General features: G+C 42.0%; 1 protein-coding gene across 10 annotated transcripts in view; it reads right to left on the bottom strand.

The window, feature by feature from the left end:
- The window catches only part of PHF21A (PHD finger protein 21A), a 304,777-nt gene that overhangs the window by 7,649 nt on the left and 276,678 nt on the right, over positions 1 to 20,450 (bottom strand). For 7 of the 10 annotated variants that reach the window (XM_030559952.1, XM_030559947.1, XM_030559948.1 and 4 more), the window contains 7 exons: positions 19,290 to 19,341; positions 17,924 to 18,003; positions 17,411 to 17,471; positions 13,787 to 13,950; positions 3,470 to 3,625; positions 1,629 to 1,704; positions 1,215 to 1,318 (listed from right to left, as the gene is read on the bottom strand). In XM_030559952.1, the coding sequence (XP_030415812.1) occupies positions 1,215 to 1,318; positions 1,629 to 1,704; positions 3,470 to 3,625; positions 13,787 to 13,950; positions 17,411 to 17,471; positions 17,924 to 18,003; positions 19,290 to 19,341 (693 nt within the window). Of the gene's footprint in view, positions 1 to 1,214; positions 1,319 to 1,628; positions 1,705 to 3,469; positions 3,626 to 13,786; positions 13,951 to 14,007; positions 14,031 to 17,410; positions 17,472 to 17,923; positions 18,004 to 19,289; positions 19,342 to 20,450 lie in introns of all 10 variants that reach the window. The other 3 variants (XM_030559955.1, XM_030559954.1, XM_030559957.1) reach the window with 2 other exon arrangements.

Here is a 20,450-nt window from a genome sequence, read left to right as displayed (position 1 = left end):
GGGTACTGCTAGGGGAAAAACTTCCGGCACAGGTGCACGTGGTGAGCACACACACCTACTGTGGAATACACATAAGCAATCACTCGAAGAAGAACTGTATGATGTCATAAATGTTGGCTATGGAACAGAACTTAGCATTTATAGTTCTCTGATATTAACATGGGACCTCCTGAGGGGCTCATGTTTATATGTGGTGACTTAGGAGTCCACCCTGTGTATGATGATGAGAGTAAGTTACATGCTAACACATAGGTTCTAGTTATTACTTTTACAAAACAAGGCGGAAAACCTAGTTTCTGGATAGGGAGAAAGTGTGGGAAGCTGTAATTAACATTAGGCAGGGGCACTCAAAGTTTGCCCAAATGAAGACTGCCTTGGTAACTTGTCAGGAATCTGAGGGCCAAACCTGTGAGTAACATGAAGACAGGGCTGGCTCCAGGCCACAGTGCGCCAAGCGCGTGCTTGGGGTGGCACGCCGCGAGGGGCACTCTGCCGGCTGCCAGGAGGGCGGCAGGCAGCTCCGCTGGACCTCCCGCAGGCGTGCCTGCAGAGGGTCCACTGGTCCTGCAGCTCCAGTGGAGCATCCGCAGGCACGCCTGCAGGAGGTCCACCAGAGCCGCGGGACCACTGGACCCCCCACAGGGAAGCCTGCGGCGGTCCACCGGAGCCGCGGGACAGGCGAGCGGCAGAGCGCCCCCTGCGGCGTGCCGCTGTGCTTGGGGCGGCGAAATTGCTAGAGCTGGCCCTGCATGAAGACCACTGCAGTTGCTTTCATTTTAGATATGATAGGGCCGTGCACCAGTGCTGTAAGTCCCACCATGCAATTTGGCCTACTGATCCAGAATAAAACGAAGCATCAGATATTAGGACCTGTAGCTACTTAGGCTGCTCCTCTGTAATAAAAATAAGAGCCATAGAGTCCACTATACATCTCCATGGATTGTGTTTGTCAACTGTTGGTATTATGGGTTACTGTACATCTGCAAGGTACAGCTAGCATGAGTTAATGTAGCTGTACTTTAAACATCCAAAAGATCCAAAGGGCAGGAGAAAGAGCAAAGCTCAAATAGAAGCTTACTCCCATTGACTTCTATGGAAGTTGGATCAGGCCTATAGTACCAGTCTCCAGACTTATGCTCTGCCTGCTTGCATGGTGCTAGAATGAAAGGGCTGCAGAGAACAAGTGTAGCATTACAGCAGAGAAAAATACTTACTGTTATGGAATTGCTGAGCTGTTTGACCTTCTGCTCTAGTTGTTCTCTTTCTTGTTTTAAATCTGAACTCCATTTAAGTAGCTTCTGTTTCTCCTCTTCTTTTGCTGTAAAAGGGAATAATAATCCTCTCAATGATGAATATTTAAAGAGTCCCTGTTATGTTCTTCAGATGGAGTCTCTAAGCTACTTTATACAATGGGCACATTGTATCATACTTGAAATTGCACCTGCATAAATGAAGAGTCACATGAAGCTTTCACAAAGTACCCAGACTGCCCTTTTCACATTATTACTTGGGTTATCAAGGGTTTTCCCTCTTAATTTCCTCTTTAAAACAAGTCCGACCCAATACCATTCCCAAAATAACATTTTACAAACATGAAAGCAATGCAAAGGTGTTCTCTGTTTTCCTACCTGCTTTGTATGCAATATATGAATGAACAATTGCTAAAGTCCCCGGCCATGGGATTGCTTCTTCCTTCTTCAGCATCTGAAAGAAAAGAGTGTGTACATTTAACTGGCACACATTTTACCTCTGGGAAAGGGAGAAAGAAAAAGGGATGAGACAAAAAGAGAGGGTGAGACAAGAGTTTCTTTCATGACTATCATTAGGCACAACCTGTTAACATAATGCCTTGCAATCCTGTTCCGAGGTTCAACAGAGGGAATTATTTGCATCTGTGTTATAGCCTCCACAACAGAGGTTGATTTATCATAAATGTCAGCATTTTCTCACTCCCTCATAACCACAAACATCTTCTGCTCATGAAACTTCACAGGTTAAAGAGGAATGAAAAGACAACATATCTGATCTCAAACTTGCCAGACGACAGGAACATGGTTTCATGGCTCAGACAAACTGCTGATCTAAGTTGTTCCTGGAAAGCCTCTGCACCACACATATGAACTTCACACTTTCAAACAGGTAAGACATGTCACTTTCCCATCTCCAGCTGCTCTCAGGACCACGTTACTGGTATTGCCAAACTCTCCTTATAAGGACAAGCATCATACTTATCTTTAAGAGGATAAACAGATTCCCTCTTAAGATACCTTATTTAGGGAGGAAGAATGAATCTTGGTAGCTCACCAGAGGAATGACCCAGGGGACTGAGGCTGGAGTCACTCTAAAGCAAAATGTCTCTGACACTTTTTAATTTATTTTCTGGCAACTTTTCAGTAAAACATAAACCAGCGGTGGTGGTGGCGGGGGTGAGTGTGAAAGCCAGGCTGTGCCCCCTCCTCCTTCAGCTACAACCATATCGAGTAATTTAATCTACCGGGAGTTTTTGTTTGTTTTTTTGTTGCGTTATGTAACATGCATGTGGAAATGCCAGGTTGTTTTCTTATGTTATTATCTGGTTAAAAGAGGCTCACATAGACTACTAAGGCACTCTCTTAGGTAAGGTGATCAGATGTCCAGATTTTATAGGGACAGTCCCGATTTTTGGGTCTTTTTCTTATATAGCCTCCTATTACCCCCTCACCCCATCCTGATTTTTCACATTTGCTGTCTGGTCACCCTACTCTTAGGTCAGACAGTATGTTAATAGCTTTTGGCTGCTGGCTTAAAAGCAATCCACTGTAATTCTTGACATTCCAAAATAGAGAAAATGAAAACAGCAGTTTATTTCTTTATCTTGTAATCTTTATGCCATTAATGGATGAAATATCATCTCATTATTCCAATCCATTTGTATACTTTTACAGAGATTTTTTGAGGGAAGAACGTCCAAGTCATTCATCGATAGTCATTATTCTGACACTGAATGTACCATGAAAGAGAACAGGAATGACAATCTCTCTAATGTTTGGGTTTTACCAGCAAGCACTGGCTCAGTATTTTCTCTCTCTATTACGGGTAGGCTTGTGCAAATATCTTAGTCACTTTAGACAAAGAACTACCACCTTTCAGAGAAATTCTGAATAAAAAAGCTACAGGAAAATCCTTATGGGTCATAGAGAACCTTTCCCAAAAGTTTGTGTGCTTTGCCCCAGAAAAGCAGAGTTGAAACACAAGGGTAACACAAAAGGACCCTGAGTCTGGGAGCACAAAAGCAAGACTTAAAGGCTTAGTATTTGTGAGCATTCAAACAGTGGCAATTTGATGAAATTCACACAAACCTAATTACAGATCAAATAGATTTGCTCAATGTCAGGCTGTTCCAATCTAAGCCAAGTGATCAGGTTGTTTTCTTTAACTCGGAAAATCTTTGTAGTGCACTGTGTGTAACTCCCTATCTTTCAAACAATACCTGGTCTTGACATTTGGGACAGATCCACATGCCCTTGGGAATGGTTTTCAGAGGTGGGTCCAGACAGTCCAGGTGATACACATGTGAACATGTGTCACACATCAGCAACTGCCCGCTTTTCCTGCAAACACTGCAAAAATCCTCATGGATATCGCCCTATAAAATTGAGGGAAGGGGGTGAGAAAGAAGAAGGCAAAACGTGAACTTTGACCTTTGACATCTACATCCTAGTTGAATGTAAACGCTTCTGCACAAGCTACAGCTATGGGATTCTATATGGCTAAGTTCTTTTTAGGAGGTGTAACCAGAAAACCAGCGAGGATGTCAGAAGTACAACTCCCTCTGCCCTTCCCAGACGAGAGGCCCTAGTGAATATCTGTTACCACAGTCTCTAGTAACAATCCCTACCCCACCATCCATCTTAGTTAGGAAAATTTTCACTGGTTTCAGCCTGCACTGGTAAGATACCCACTTTCCTTAGTCCTTCTAATCTTTGGATGTAAGCACAGCTCCGTGTGGGGAGCATATAAATGAGGTTGCCTCATGTCCACAGTCTTTCCTAAGAAAACCACAGAGGACAATATTGAACTTTAAAACAACACTGATAAGTATTTAGAGAACATATGTGACATCTTTTCTGTTATACTGAAAGAAAAAAGTGCTCTGATTTGTAAATTAAAAAGCATGGACCCAATTCATCCCTGAGGTAACTCCTTTAACTTCAAGTATCAGAGGGGTAGCTGTGTTAGTCTGGATCTGTAAAAGCAGCAAAGAGTCCTGTGGCACCTTATAGACTAACAGACGTTTTGGAGCATGAGCTTTTGCGGGTGAATACCCACTTCATCAGATGCATGTTCAGCCGATTATATTTTAAAATCCATTGCCCCAGTCCCACAATGACTACTGATTTCTGTTTCATCATTAACCAAGGCCTGTGAGGGGCAGAACGAGGGGATATCAACAGTTCACAAAACCAAGAGGGGAAAATGTTATTTTCAGCCATAAGAGGCTTTCACAAGGAACTGAAAAGTTAGTAGACAGTGTCCTTTTAAAAATCTATGTTTTACTATTTTTGCATTATCAGTTGAGGCACTTCCTTTCCCCAACTATTCACTCCCCAAGGACCATCCCCCACAAAGCAAAATTCATGGCAAGGTTAGGTTTGTTTTTCTCTCTTTATTCCTCTCTCTCTTTCCTCCCATCATTCCCATCTCATGCTTTTGTGGTTTTTAATAAGTAGATGTTTGAACAGAAGAACACACAAGGAAAACAACTTAAAACCCAGAGGGCAGAACAGGGACACCCAAACTCTACCCTTTATTCACCTGCGGGACTACTCTGGCAACTTGCCACACCTAAGACCCGATGTCTCAAGCCCTCGGCACATACAATTCTCATTGACTTCAATGAAGTTCCATACACCCTCACAGCTGGGTGTTCAGCCAACAGCCACCGCTCTCCCGCTGCCCAGCTCTGAAAGCAGTGCAGAAGTAAGGGTGGCAATACCACAACTGCCCTAAAATAACCTTGTGACCTCCCCTGCAACTCCTTTTTGGGTCAGGACTCCCAATTTGAGAACCGCTGGTCTGCCCTATGAAAATCTGTATAGTATAGGGTAAAAGCACAAAAAGACCAGATTTCACGTTCTGTGATGCATTTTTCATGGCTGTGAATTTGGTAGGGCCCTAGGGATAATGTATTAAATGTATGCAGCAAGAGATCCACCATATTTTCAAAGACAATCACACACAAATACAGTCTGCTGAGTTTTAACTTTCGGACTCCATGACAGATAAGTCTTACTCTATTGGGAGCTGCTCTTCATCCCTTAACTCCCAAGGATAACACTGCTGTCCTGTTTTCTAAAGGGTCAATCTTTCTTGAAGTTCAGTGTCATGTTTTGATTCCATAACTTCCAAGAATCAAATGAGAATAGGGTTCTGAGATAATTTAATCTTTAATACTAAAGAGAGTTCTTAAATGTTAATTGAAGAAGCAAATCAGTGAGATTTCATGCCTTCCTTGAAATGAAATTTGTGTTGCTGGGAAGAGCTTCCTTTTCCTCTTTCCTGCATTGTGTGAATGCATAGATGGAACAGAAGGCAGACAGGAAACAAGATAAAGGCAAACAGAAAATCCTCTGCGATCCAGTCTTCAAAGGAAATTCATCCTAGAGCCTTTTGAAGTTCTATGTTAATGCATGGCCCAATCTTGTGCGGTGCTGAGCATCCTCAACAACCACTCAAAACAATGGCAATTGAGAGCATTCTGCATGTTGCCAGGGCGATCAGTATCTTTCAGGATCAAGCCCATTAAACACTGTGACATCTGATATCCTGCAGAATCAGATCTAAGCAGGTGATTTCCTTAATCTCTCATTCAAGTATCAGTTGCTCAACAATTCAGGTTTAGAACTTCTAAATTCAATGAATGTTGAGTGATGATTCATGTAACAAGATGGGTTAATAAGCAAGGTATTAATTTTCTAGTAATGCTCCATATATACCAACTGGAATGGACACACACATACCGCACACACACATATATACACGTAAATCCATAGCCCTATTTTCATCTTATCAAGGCAGTAATGCAATAGTGCAGGCAGGGCCGGTGCAACCACTTAGGCAAACTAGGTTGAAAGCGCCTAAAACCCGCTCAGGCGAGGAGGTGGAGTGGAGGTGAGCTGGGGCAGGGGGGAGGGCCACCTGCAGTAACAGGGGGTAGGGGAGTGCACAGGGGAACCACTCCCCGCCCCAGATCACCTCCGCTCTGCCTCCTCCACTGAGCACACAGCCCCCGCTCTAATTCTCCTCCAATCGGTGTCGCAAGCCTGGCAGGAGAGAAGGCTTAGAGCAGCGCCGGCGTGCTCAGCGGAGGAGGTGGAGCCGTGAGCTGGGGTGGGCTCCCCAGGCAGGGTTAGCTGCCGCAGGGGGGTGGTGTCTCCCCAGGCGGAGTTAGCTTCTGCAGGGGGGTAGCTGCTGGGGGGGGGAGGGGGGCAGCAGGCTCCCCAGGTTAGGGGCTGGGTTAGCTGCTGCGGGGGGGGCCCCTCCTCTGGTGGGGGGGCAGGTGGGCGTGGTTAGCTGCCATGGGGGGTGGGGTTAGCTGGGTGTGGGGGGGTTGCACAAGGTGGAAGTTTCACCTAGGGCGCGAAACTTCCTTGCACTGGCCCTGAGTGCAGGGCATTTCGTAGGAATTAATAACTGGTGGTGGATGGTTCCTGAGCTCCCCACAACCAGTATTTAATTCCCAGGAAATGTCCCGTGTCTTATTTGTTGTTAATAAATATATGTATAATATGGGCCAGATTGTGTGCTATGTCCCCTCTACATTGCTGCACTCTGGCTACAGGCTTCTGAAACAGCTCTGAGGGGCCATAAGCAGCCAAGTGTAACGCATGCTGGAGGCTGAGAAGGCCTGAAGCTGCCCCCAGAATAGGGGAGGCACAAAAGGTAACAAAAGTAACTTTTGGTCATACCTCCTCTGTTCCTACATCAACTGTAGTCTAGACAGAACAAAAAACCAACCCTAAGCTCTTTATGTTTGTATAGTATCTAGTACAACGGGACCCTGGACCTTAGGTGTCACTGTCAGAAAAATAAATATAACAATAAACCAGCACTATATGTATGTGTGTGTGTGTAACCTCTGTATTTAGATATATCTATATCTATCTATATAGACAGATAGATATTACATCATAAAAAGCCTGTGGAAAAAAGAGTAGGCGACCTTGTATTCAAAGACAGCATCATTATGCCTTGTGCACAAAAGGGCTGAATTAAGGTTGCACTGGCAACCTTAATTCTGACATCCCCTAACATTTGAGGGTTTGCCTTTGCAAACTGAATGAACATTGCTGTTTGGATGTAATTTCCCAAGTTTTTTAAAAACTTAAAAACTGAAAGATAAAAATGCCATCCTGTGTTACCATACTGACTCCCACATGTGGGTCATCACCATGATTGGGATAGTTACATCCACAGCACAGTCCTCTACCATTTCAGCCCAACAGTAACTGGTAGCAATAGATGGCTGTTTTCTTCTAAGCAGACCTGCCACTAGAGTGGCATGGAGACACATGCTTTGTCAGTGGGTTTTAGAGCTATTTATGAGACATCATAGGAATGTCAAGACTCCAGAATAATGGGATTCATTCCAGGTTCTTTAGGAGAGTACACTCAAGTGATGACAGACCTCTCTGTCGCCTCTGCTTCAATCTTGACCCTGCCCATCTTGCCCTCCCCCAGCCCAGCTTCTGCCTCTCCCTCCTACCTCTTGTTCCTACTCTCATGACCCTCATTATTGCCCCCCTGCTCTTGTGCTTGTACCCTCTCTCCTGGCTCCTGCTCCTAACTCTGTTCCTTCCTAGGCTCTTATCCATCCTCCCAGACAGAGGTCCTGCCCTCGTCCCCACACTTTTCATCTTTTCCCCTCCAGCACCCTATTCCTTACTCTGCTGCACTCAAGTCAGTTTGTCTCATCGCTCTCCTCCAAACTGCCTATGTCACAGCAGAGACAGCACAGGAGAGAGAGTGTCTCACTGCTCTCAGTTCTGGTGCCTGGTATCGCAGGCACCCCTGGAACCTGGGAGCAGCAATTGCCGTAAAATTCCTGCTTAGCCTTGGGAAGGAGCACGATTAGTCATTCTGCATGTGCAGTCTGGTCAGCTTGTAGAAGATGTGAGGAGATGGAGCATGCTCAGTGGAGCTGGATTCATCAGAGAATTTTGCTGCCAAACTGTAACAAGCCTCTACTGAGAACGTGCAGACAGATTTTTCACAGGCATGTAGTGTGGCCAAATTTGGAGGGATTTTCACATGGATGTCAGAAGGCCATCTCTGACTCAAAGGCCATACACCCATGCTAAATTTCAAGTCTTTGCTCCAACAAAGTCTTTGCTCCAATAACAAAAACAGTTATCAAAAATATTTTTAGCTTGGGCAAAACAAGTTATTTTCCTTAATTTTGTTGTGTTAAATAGCTGAACTGTTTTAGGTGAAACTTTAAAAAAAATTCAACTTGAGTTAGACACCCATCGTGGAAAGTTTCAGCCCAAGCAATTTAAATTTGGCAAAGTTGTCAGCAACTGAAAACAGGGTCTTAAAATGGAAAACATCGGGCAACCTGAATCACTTATAATAAATTAAGATCTTTATAAGCTAGCACCGTTCTCTGACTAACCCAGTATATCTTGTGTTTAATATTTAATTAGTAGGGCCCTACCAAATTCATGGCTGTGAAAACATATCACGAACCGTGAAATCTGATCTACCCTGTGAAATCTGGCATGGAGTTGGGGGCTCCCATCCTGCGCAGGGCTCCAGCTGCTAGTCCCAGCTGGGGATGAGGAGGGACAAGACGTCCTCTTCCCCGTCAGGGGCTGCTCCTGGGACGGGTCAGACTCACCTCTGGAAATTTCCCCCAGCTGTAGGAAGCTTGGCGGTTCAAGCTGACACCGTTCCCCATCATGCTGAGAGGCTGCAGCTTGAGCTGTCACCTCCCCATGTGGAGAGGCTGCGGCTGCAACTGTCACACTCCCTGTGCAGAGGCCGCAGCTCCAGCTGCAGCTATTACCTCCCTGCACAGAGACGCTGTGGCTCCAGATGTCACCTCCCATCCACTCAGGCGGGAGACTGCCAGGAAAACCAGACCTATTGTAACCCACCCTCCATACCCGGTGTGACCCTCACTTCTGTGCTGCTGCTGGCGCTGGCTTTTAGAGCTGGGCGCCCAGCCAGCAGCCTTCCTCTCTGATTGTCCAGCTCATCGTCCCCCCTGCCAGTAGCATGGCGGAAGTAGGGTGACAATCCCATAACCCACCTACAGTAGCCTTGTGAACCTTGCACTCTGAACGCCTTTTGGGTCAGTACCCCCACAGTTACAACCGTGTAAATTTTCAGATGTAAACATGAAACTGAGTAATTTTACCCCCTGGCTGTGAAATTGATCAAAACAGACCATGAATTTGGTAGGGCCCTACTAATTAGACTATAAGATCTTTGATGCAAAGGACCGTATCTTTCTCTTTGTCTTCATATACAACACCAATATATTGCTGGTGCTTAAATAATTAGTATTTTGTATTTCTATAGCCAAGAATCTCAAAGAGTTTTACAAATATTAAGTCTCAGCACCCATGTGGACTACCATTATCCCATTTTACAGAAGAGGAAACTGAGTCACAAAAATGATTTGACTCTCACAAGGCTACACTGTGAGTTTGTGGAAGACTATGAATAGAACACAGATTTCCTTACTTTCAGCCCCATTCTTACATCAAAAGACCATTTTTCCTCATAGTAGTTATTAGGACTGTCAAGCGATTAAAAAAATTAATCACAATTAATTGCACTGTAAAACAATTAACAGAATACCATTTATTTAAATATTTTTGGATGTTTTCTACAGTTTCAAATATATTGATTTTGATTATAATACAGAATACGAAGTGTACAGTACTCACTTTGTATTTTTTTATTACAAATATTTGCACTGTAAAAAGCAAAGGAAATAATATTTTTCAATTCACCTAATACAAGTGCTGTCATGCAATCTCTTTATCATGGAATTCGAACTTACAAATGTAGAATTATGTACAAAAAAACCCTGCATTCAAAAATAAAACAAAGCAAAACTTGAGAGCCTATGAGCCCACTCAATCCTATTGTTCGGCAATCACTCAGACAAAAAAGTTCGTATACATTTGCAGGTGATAATGCTGCCTGCTTCTTATTTACAGTGTCACCTGAAAGTGAGAACAGGTGTTTTCATGCCACTGTTGTAGCCAGCGTTGAAAAGATATTTACATGCCAGATGTGCTAAAGATTCATATTTTCCTTCATGCTTCAACCACCATTCCAGAGGACATGCATCAATGCTGATGACGGGTTCTGCTTGCTAACAATACAAAGCAGCGAGGACCGATACACGTTCATTTTCATCATCTGAGTCAGATGCCACCAGCAGAAGGTTGATTTTCTTTTTTGGTGATTCGGGTTCTGTAGTTTCCACATCAGAGTGTTGCTCATTTAAGACTTCTAAAAGCATGCTCCCTTCATCCCTCTCAGACTTTGGAAGGCACTTCAGATTCTTAAACCTTTGGTCGAGTGCTGTAGCTATATTTAGAAATCTCACACTGGTACTTTCTTTGCATTTTGTCAAATCTGAAGCGAAAGTGTGCTTAAAATGAACAACATGTGTTGATTCATCATCCAAGACTGCTATAACATGAAATATTTGGCAGAATGTGGGTAAAATAGAGCTGGAGACATACAATTCTCCACCAAGGAGTTCAGTCACAAATTTAATTAACACTTTTTTTTAAGGAGCGTCATCAGCATAGAGGCATGTCTTCTGAAATGGTGGTTGAAGCATGAAGGGGCATACGAATGTTTAGCATATCTGGCATGTGAATACCTTGCAATGCTGGCTAAAAAAGTCCCATGCGAACGCCTGTTCTCACTTTCTGTTGACATTGTAAATAAGAAGTGGGCAGCATTATCTCCCATAAATGTAAACAAACTTGTTTGTCTTAGTGATTTGCTGAATGAGAAGTAGGACTGAGTGGACTTGTAGGCTCTAAAGTTTTGCATTGGTTTATTTTTGAGTGCAGTTACGTAACAACAAAATCTATATTTGTAAGTTGCACTATATTAGATTGCACTATATTACTTGTACAAGGTTAATTGAAAAATACTGTTTCTTTTATCATATTTACAGTGCAAATATTTGTAATAAAAATAAATAGAGTACTCTACACTTTGTATTCTATGTTGTAATTGAAATCAATATATTTGAAAATGTAGAAAAACATCAAAAAATATTTAATACATTTCAATTGGTATTGTTTAACAATGTGATTAAAAATGAGATTAATCATGATTCATTTTATCACAATTAATTTTTTTAAGTTATTCGCATGAGCTAACTGCAATTAATTGACTGCCTAATAATTATAATTTATACGAAATATGTGAAAGTACAGATTTTTTTTAACAAATTAATGGAGGCGTTTTTAAGATAAAGGACTCGTGATACATGTATCATGGTTTCTGACACATTTTCTGCTCCTAGAATTCACAGGTCTCAGATATTTCAAAAGGTATCTATCGCTGTGGTTTCTATTTCCTTTTAAAATCAAAGTTGTCTAGCTCAGTTGTTGGAAAATGTGCACTGGGGGAGTTTTGGGACTGAATTCTTTTAAAAAATTAAAACAGCAATATTAATGTTTTAATGTTACCTTTGTGCACAAACTGGGTAACCTGTCTGTAAGCGTTTTAGTATACAGATTTGTATTACTCCCGGGGGAATGCCGTGCTAACTTGCTGACACAGTATATCACACAGAACTGAGATCATTTTAACAAGTTATCCAAGTGTATGCATATGTGTTATATATTTTAACCACCTATTGTGTCAGCTTGCATGTTTCCTATGGAATCTTTGTATTTTTAAAAACTATCATTTAATTTAAAAAGTATGTTAAATCATGGAAAACTAAGCTTAAATATTAAGCAATTTCACCAAAGGCAAGAAATTCAGAATCAGGCTGGGAACACTAGAATGATACTCTGTCCTTAACTTAGCCAGTTGTAGTCAGGCATTGAAATACACATGATAACATCTCACACTGTTCTGAGAACTGTTATGCTCTGGTCGCAAGGTTGGTAAAAAAAAAATCACTGAAATCAGAGATGGAAGAGACCTAGTACGTTACCCAGTCCATCTCTTGGAGGCAGCACAGGTTTGTTCTCTACAGCATAATTTCCAATGGTCTGTACATTTTTGTCCCAAAAGATGGAAATGCTGCACCTTTCCTTTAGGAGTCTGTTCCACAGACTCACGTACCTGACTGTCAGGACATTTTTTTTTTGGATATTCAAATAATGTTCCCCTCTGAAAAGTGACTATTTAAAAAGGGTCCCTGCTTATTCCACAGATGTGCTCCCTGTGTATCATGGTCACATTTGCCAACTTTAGTGACTAAAGTATGTTTTGACTGTTAGCCCTGCAGAGCTGGTAGAGTTCAGAGGGAGGGAACTGGATTCTATTCCATCTTGTGCATTGTCAGTAGAATTGGCTACTCAGTTCCAAGCAGTTACATCAGTGCATAAGAGGCAATGGGGCAGCACAGGAGTTACTGAGGACCAATGTTGGACTTTAGAACCTTTATTACAGCTGATGATGTATGCAAAGGGAAGAGTCCACCATGACTCTCAGATCCCAGGGGTAGTTTGCAGCACTGGCAATTGAAAAAAAAGCATCTATACCTATAAACTGAGCCTCATATGATAGGAGTAATTGACAGACGAACTTTTACAGAGTTACTTTTCAGACTAGAAGTGCATTTTGACTGCTGAGCATTCTTGTGTACTTAATTGTCTCATTTCTCTATTCCCAGTATAGTCCTACTACAGTATTTCCTTTATACTGAGATCTTTAAGCAGACCCAGGTGATGTTACATTGGCCTTCTCTTATTTCTTGCAGTCACCTTTTTCAATTGTAGTTTATTGTGATAGTATCACTTAGGGTAACGAAGGATAGATCAGTGGCCTGGGAGGAAACTCAACCTTACTTCATTTATTTGCTTTCTAGGGTTTAGATCTGACCTTTACAATTCTGTCATCATATTTTTTACAAGGAATAAGAAGAACGAGACAATCTGAAGGTTCTCAGAAAGTTACTCAAAAGAGGCTGTGCTGTGAAGGGGAAATCTCTGCATATTTTATCTCCTGCTTTAGAAATGCTAACAGAATACCTAGACTTTGTTCAAGAAAAGTCTCATGAGCAGGGAGTGCAGAGGCAGTGTATTCAATCACGCCAGGACATGAGAACCTCTTGTGATCAGTGCTATGAACACTGTGCCCAGCTATCCGGGTGATCCAAGAAGTTCCTTCTCTTCCTCCTCTTGTTACAGAAACACCAGCAACTTACTGCTACTACGGTCTCTCTGAATAATAGGACTCATTCTCCCCTTCCCAGTTCCTCACTGAAATACAGATTTAATTCAGTCACACAAGATCTCAGACTCTATATACTGAGAAAACATGCTCATCTAAGCATGCCCAGTATATCCCAACATTCCAATCAATGACTGAATGTCACAGAAAATATCTGCAATACTATAACACAGGCACAAGAAGGTAAAAGTGAAGGATTGAGGAGTAAAAGAACATCGGCCTGTTTCACTGCACTGAACCATGACAAACAGTGTTCAAGGAATGAACGCTAAAGAAACAAAATCGGAAGCAGTTTCCAGTGTGGCTCATTCTACACGTCTTTGCAAAAGCCAACCCTTCCCCAAGAATTACTTACGTCTGTGGAGCTGGGGCTAGGCAGGGACACAGGCTGAACAGATGCGGGGAAAGTAAATGTGGTCTCTGTCTTTTCATTTTCAGGGGAGTCAGGATGACTGGATAGAGGGGATGTGGGGGTCAGAGCCCCAAACCCCAGCACCGTGTTGTATTTAGGTGGACGACCTACACATTAACAAAAGGGAACAAAAAAAGGGGTGGGGGGGAAATGATCTTACATACCTTTGGCCAGTGGTCCTCATTGGCTAGCATGAAAAAGGAAATGATGTAGCACAGAGAGGAAATTAATATAGGAGTCACAAGTGGAAGAAGAGAAGCAAAGATTTAAACATCTCTTTAGAAATGTACAAGTGGAATTTTTCAAGAAATGAACGCTTGAAAGATGCATATCAGAGGAGTGTGAAAACAGGCTCTGCTAAGGGTCAAAGAGTCACGCTCCCAAGTGCAGAGTGGGGCCTCTTCATTCCTAGCAATGAGATCGCCCAGTTATCAGGAAATTGTGCTGGCACCAAACCCACAGACCGGCTGCAATGATTTCTGTCAGTTTAATTTGTCTACTGTTATCCCATCTCTCCCTATCTATCTTGTGCCAGCATATACCTACCCAAAGTTCCTTCTCTCATAGCTAGCACTTACCATTTCAAGTCTCCTTTTCTTCCCTACATTTCCTATAGGTCAGCACCTCCCATCTCAGACCTATGCCCACTATCTCAACGGCAGGTACTACTGTCCTACGCATGACCCCAAGCATATTCCAAACTAACTCTAAATTCTTTCCTAAGCTTCTATAGTCAAGCACCCACTGCCCCAATCATATATATCTATTTTAGACTCCTTTAGAAAAGCACTAAGTACAAAATCTGTTAAGAACAGCCTTCATACAACTGAGATATTAGCTATGTATTGTATGACTATGTAAAACTATATGTACTTAGCACTCTCCCTATCTTTCCACATACCAAGTTACTCTACAGATATGGAAAGATCACAAGGAATAAAAATCTAGGAATAATTACCCAGCTCTTATAATTAGGGCCATACCAAATTCATGGTCCATTTTGGCCATTTTCACAATCATGGGATTTTTAAAATCGCAAATTTCATTTCAGCTATTTAAATCTGAAATTTGATGGTGTTATAATTGTAGGGGTCCTGACCCAAAAAGGAGTTCTGGGGGGAGGGTGGCAAGGTTACTGTAGGGGGAGTTGTGGTACTGCCACCCTTACTTCTGCGCTGCTGCCTGCAGAGTTGGGCCTTCAATCAGCAGCCACCATTCTCTGTCCACCCAGCTCTGAAGGTAGCACAGAAGTAAAGGTAGCATGGTATGGTATTGCCACCCTTACTTCTGCACTGCTGCTAGTGGGGCGCCACCTTCAGAGTTCTCCCGCTACTAGCCGCTGCTCTCTGGCAACCCAGCTCTGAAGGCAGCACAGAAGTAAGGGTGGCAATATCGCACCTCCCCCTAAAATAACCTTGTGACCGCTGCTACAACTCCCTTTTGGGTCAGAATCCCCAATTTGAGAAATGCTGGTCTCTCCCATGAAAGCTGTATGGCATAGGGTAAAAGCACACAAAACGCACACAAAAAAGATTTCATAGTGGGAGCCAGATTTCACGGTCCATGAGACATTTTTCATGACCATGAATTTGGTAGGGCTCTACTTATAATAGTATTTACAGATTGCCAGGGTATACCCAGTTCACTTGAATTCTAGATACTTTCCAGGGAGATGTACATCCTTGGAAAGGATTTCTGATGGTGATGTCCATAGCTGAAATTTCTGACATGACCAACAGCATTTAGAATCAAACCAAACCCCTAAAGGGCACAGGGCTGCACAAACTATCCTCCTAATATACTGCTATATTAATTCAAATAATAAAATTACTGTAGGCCCCAAATCTTGTCCACCCCATTTGAAAATATGTTACTAATCTGGTGCTGATGAGGGGTGTACACTCACAACAGAGAGTGAAAATAAGGACAGGAAGACAGCATTGTGGCAAAAACAATCTAAGAAAATACCATGTATACATATATGTAATCTTATGCATTTAAAAATCTATAAGTAATTCTTCACACATTATATAATGGAATTAAAAGGTCATTGGAAACATTACTATATGAAGGAACATATCCTTATGTACAGTGCACACGCGCACACACGCATACACACACACTTGTTTTCTTGTCTTTCTTTTTTGAAAACATATTTAAGGTAATGGTAGGTGGCACTGGACGTCCTTTATTTACTCAAAGACAGCATGCCAGCAGAAGTGCAAATTTATCTATACTACCCCACCTATGTGCTTCCATCCTGCACTGAAGAGGCTGCCTCAAGGAGAGCAAGGGTCATTTGAACATCTGACCTCTTGGCCAAGAATACCGACATTGGAAATGATCAGCGCTAGTTATGATCATGGTTTGTGTCATGTGGGCACCTGTTCAATACAGACTGGACTGGGATCATCAGGTCATCTAGCCCACCAAACAGCCACCAAAGAATTAAAGATTTTCAGTTACTACTATCCTCGGACAGATTCAGATCAATAACTTGGCGATGAAATGTTATGTATTCCATCACCAATATCCTGAGCCATCTAGTCTGTTACACACGCATGCACATGCGCGCGCGCACACACATACACAATACACTGCTGCATACATGGTCTCAGGTTCATCACTCCACATATGGAACACATAAACCTCTGACTTTAATCACAAACTATACAGCATGCTTGCTGATTTCTTGGGTGGTCATGATGTTAAATTGCTCGGTCATTTGTTTTTGGACAGCAAACCAAAGAGCAGAGAAGCCATGTTGGAAACCATTAACAGCCATTAAAGGCGAGCATCAGAAGTTAGGGAAAGATTTTCTTTTCAGCTCTGCATGGCAGATCTCAGCTCTGATATTCAGCACCACACACAGAAAGAGAACAAAACAGTTAAGCTCTACTGTAATGTTCCAAGAGATCAATTTTATCCTTAAAAGTAAGAGTTTTAAAATGTGACCTGTTCTGCCCAAGAACTGCTGCACTGTAGGTGAATTCCACTGAATAACACTTAATAGATATAAGAAACACCCTCCTTTCTTGGAGGACAGGTGGCATTTTAAGGTTCCAGAATGGTAGTTGTTTCTGAAGAGTGCTTAAGGTAAGTGGGAAGCTTTCCCTGTGGAAGTGAAAATGCTTTGGGGGATCCTTCCCTTAGAAAAGCAACACATTGTGGGGAGTGAGCTCTTCACACTCTGAATTTCCCTTCCTGTAAGATTAAATACACTTTTTCCATAATGTTTTGCTTTCCTGGCAGTAGCACTGCAGCTTAGGTAGTATTAAGAGCACCTTGGCAGCAACTCTCTTCCATTAAATGGTGTTCCAACATCTTATCTTACACTCTGTTCTTATTTGTGTAGAGTGAGACTGAAATATTGCCCTGAGCTGCCCCATAAAGCCAGCTACGCTAACCCCAGAAACATTGGTCCTTATTTACCACTGGAATTTACTGTGCAAATGCAGTATCACAAAATCCTTCCCTGTTTCACTTTCTTTCCATCCACAAGGGGACTGCTGATGGGAGATGGAGAAATAAGCATACAGCAAGATGTCATTGTTGAAAATAACTCACCTCTTTTACGTGTCCCAGGATGCATTGTGCTGTTCAGGTATGTGACTGCACTCTTCTTACGCTTTAAAGGAGAGGAAAACAACTTTAGCTGGCTAATTTTTTGTAACAATTACATCTGTAAGAGCTCAGGCAGAGCAGTACAGTAGAAACTGGGCTTAATGTCTATCCTGTTGTTGGGGACATATCTTTGGAAATGTTAGCCTTCCATTCTGCTTCTGACATCTGGACTGCTGCAGGCCAGTGCACAAGCTGATCTTCTAATGGCAGGACCAACACTCACTGCTATTTAATGCCAGGTTTATAATGCACATGGTGGTGGAGGGGGAGAGAAGTATTAAGCAGAAATAACTGTATTTACTATATAAAACCCTGAGGGTCACATCACTACATTGGTCTCTCAAACTATAATGACAGCCTATCTGTTTAGCTGGGCTTCAGAGATCTTAGTAGGTAGCAAAATGGCAGCAGTACAGAATGAAATTGCCAGCTTCCCCCCTAGGAAGAGACTGATACCTCAGGCTCAAAAACGGCTCCACTGTACACTGGATTTGCTGTTGTTCTTCTTTTCCTCTCTTGTCTCTTACTTTGGATTTCTTGTGAAAAGAAAGATTCAGGTTAGAAACCATGGATTCAGAAAGCATGGAACAATGTCTGTGTTATATAGTCTGCAAGCAAGTAAGTTCTAACTGTGAGGCTTTCCATGGGAAGCCAGCAATACTGAAGAGAGCCATCTCTGCTATACTCCTGGGTTTGAAAATGAATAAATAATGGTAAAAATAAATACACTGCCAGATTGGTTTATGAAATGATTGGCTGCCCCTCCCAAATGAGAGCATCTGAACACAGATATTTTATAGTGAAGTTCAACATAACTGGGAAACTAAATACAGTAGCACATGAGGAAACCTCATTGCTATTTAAGGCAAATATAGTTAGGCTTTGAAGGATTCAATTTTTAATCAGTAAATGTCAAAAACATCTATACACACACAAATGGACAAAAAAGAAATTTCCATTGATGATAATCAAAATTTACAGATAGGCAAAGTAAGAAAAGTCCTGAATGAAAACTTACTAGAGTTTGACTAAAGGATATTTACTTTGTATACTTTGACATGATATTGAGAATTTGTGTTTTAATGGTTATAAAGCTTTAAATGATTGAATCTCAACTTCTACTGTCATTAAATACTAGTTGTCTGACCCACAATTTTCCACAATAGTGAAAATTCAAATAGATAAAAATGAAAAATTACTTAGAACCCATAATTTTGTGCAACTATGAAAATTTAAATAAATAAAAATAGAAAAAAATGCTTAAAAATAAGCATCTATATTATCTGTTGAAATTATAAAAATAAAAATGGACTTCTGCTGAGGCTAAATTTAGTACAGTAATGTGCAAGTCCTTGAATTTATGTAGATTCAGGCTTGATTTCATTGTAGGCGAGGACTAAAGAAATTATTAGAGCTACTGAAGTCCAGTAACCCAGCATGCTCACCAATTTACAGAAATGAGAAATCCAAAGAAGGGGCTAAGGTACACTGACCTATTAGGTAACTTCTTCACACATAAGGCCTACACAATAGTCAATTAGTTTTTTCAGTTTCCTCCCAGACAGCAGAGCATGCACTGCCTCCCCAACCATTGATCTCAGATACCTAAGCAACTGCCTTGTTTCCATCTAACAAGGGACTGAGAGGCCAGGGACAAGTTGCACCCAAAGTGCTGTATGAGCATAGCCCAAGTGTGATCTTTTCCTTGGTGCAAGGAAAAAAAGAGTGCACATCACACAAGAACTTTTGGTACTTTTACTTCCAATCTAGAATTGCTGAGAAACAGGAGAGCATAGGAACCATTCTCAGTTACTTTTCTTACCTTCCAGATGGTCATGTGTAACCAGTCCCAAAGACACCATGAAGGCAAGTTTCTGTGTCAGAGAGAGAGAGAACAGAGTTCATTCCAGTTATAGTCATTATCAGGAGCAACTTCATTTAGCCCAAAGTCAGTTGGTAGCCAACCAAATAAGGAAAATATTAATAATTCTTTGCACTTATATACCACTTTTCATCTATAGATCTCAAATTGCTTTCCAAAGAGAGACACTAGCCCTATTTTATAGATGTGGAGAAAAAATCAGAGGCAGGGAGAAGCAACTTCCACAATGTGATACAAGAAGTCACTGGCAGAGCTGGGAACAGATTCAAGGTCTCAACTCCCAAACCATCATTACTAACCCTTAGCAGATACCAGCACAGTTCAACTGCCAGTTAAACATTGCTGGTTACATAGCAACAAAATCCTCATTGTTTGATTCCCAAAGTATTTAACATAGTGAGCCACCAGGTAGGGGCTCTGGAAACCACTGGTACTCTGAGGACCACAGTTCAAGAACTACTACTCTAACACCAACAATAAAGGGTTTCAACAACTCTGCCAATGTTGGCAGACAGAATCAATTCAAATAGTTGGTGCTAGAAGGTGGCAAAGATAACCTAATAAATCTGGAGCTATTCCTTGGATCCTCGGCTGAGCTTAGATCTATAGGATCAGCCTTCACAGAGAAAGGCAGAGCTTCTCCTTGAGCATCTCATAGTTGCAAGGCCTCTTTTTGTACCAACCTGCCTTTGGATTTGAGCCCTGTCCAGGAGCTTGAGTTGAAACTAGGTGAACGATAGTGAAAAGGATAGCAACAGACCTCTGTCCTTGATCTTAATTTCCAAGCCCTCTCAAGATGTGTGATCAGGTGGATCTGGACTTCAGCTTGTCCCATGGGACAAAAGAAGGACTAGGTACCAATTCAGAAGCAGCACCTGAGAGGTGCTGTTTGAGAGGCGTTTAGTGCCTCTTCTATGAGGAAAGACTGGAGAAAGAATTCAGTCTCATGAGCACAGGAGAGAGGAAGGGGTGCAAAATAACATAGAAATTGAACACCACCATGACAAGTGACTCACCTCAAGGAACCTCAGACACCAGGAGTTAGGATTGACAACATCTTTCCACAGCAAGATGAGCACCATTTGAACCCGTTTTATCCTT

Source organism: Gopherus evgoodei, chromosome 4 (genome assembly GCF_007399415.2).
Source record: "Gopherus evgoodei ecotype Sinaloan lineage chromosome 4, rGopEvg1_v1.p, whole genome shotgun sequence".
Classification (NCBI taxonomy): Eukaryota; Metazoa; Chordata; order Testudines; family Testudinidae; genus Gopherus; species Gopherus evgoodei.
Note: the sequence above shows the minus strand (reverse complement) of the source record. Positions and strands in the feature narration are given on the sequence as shown.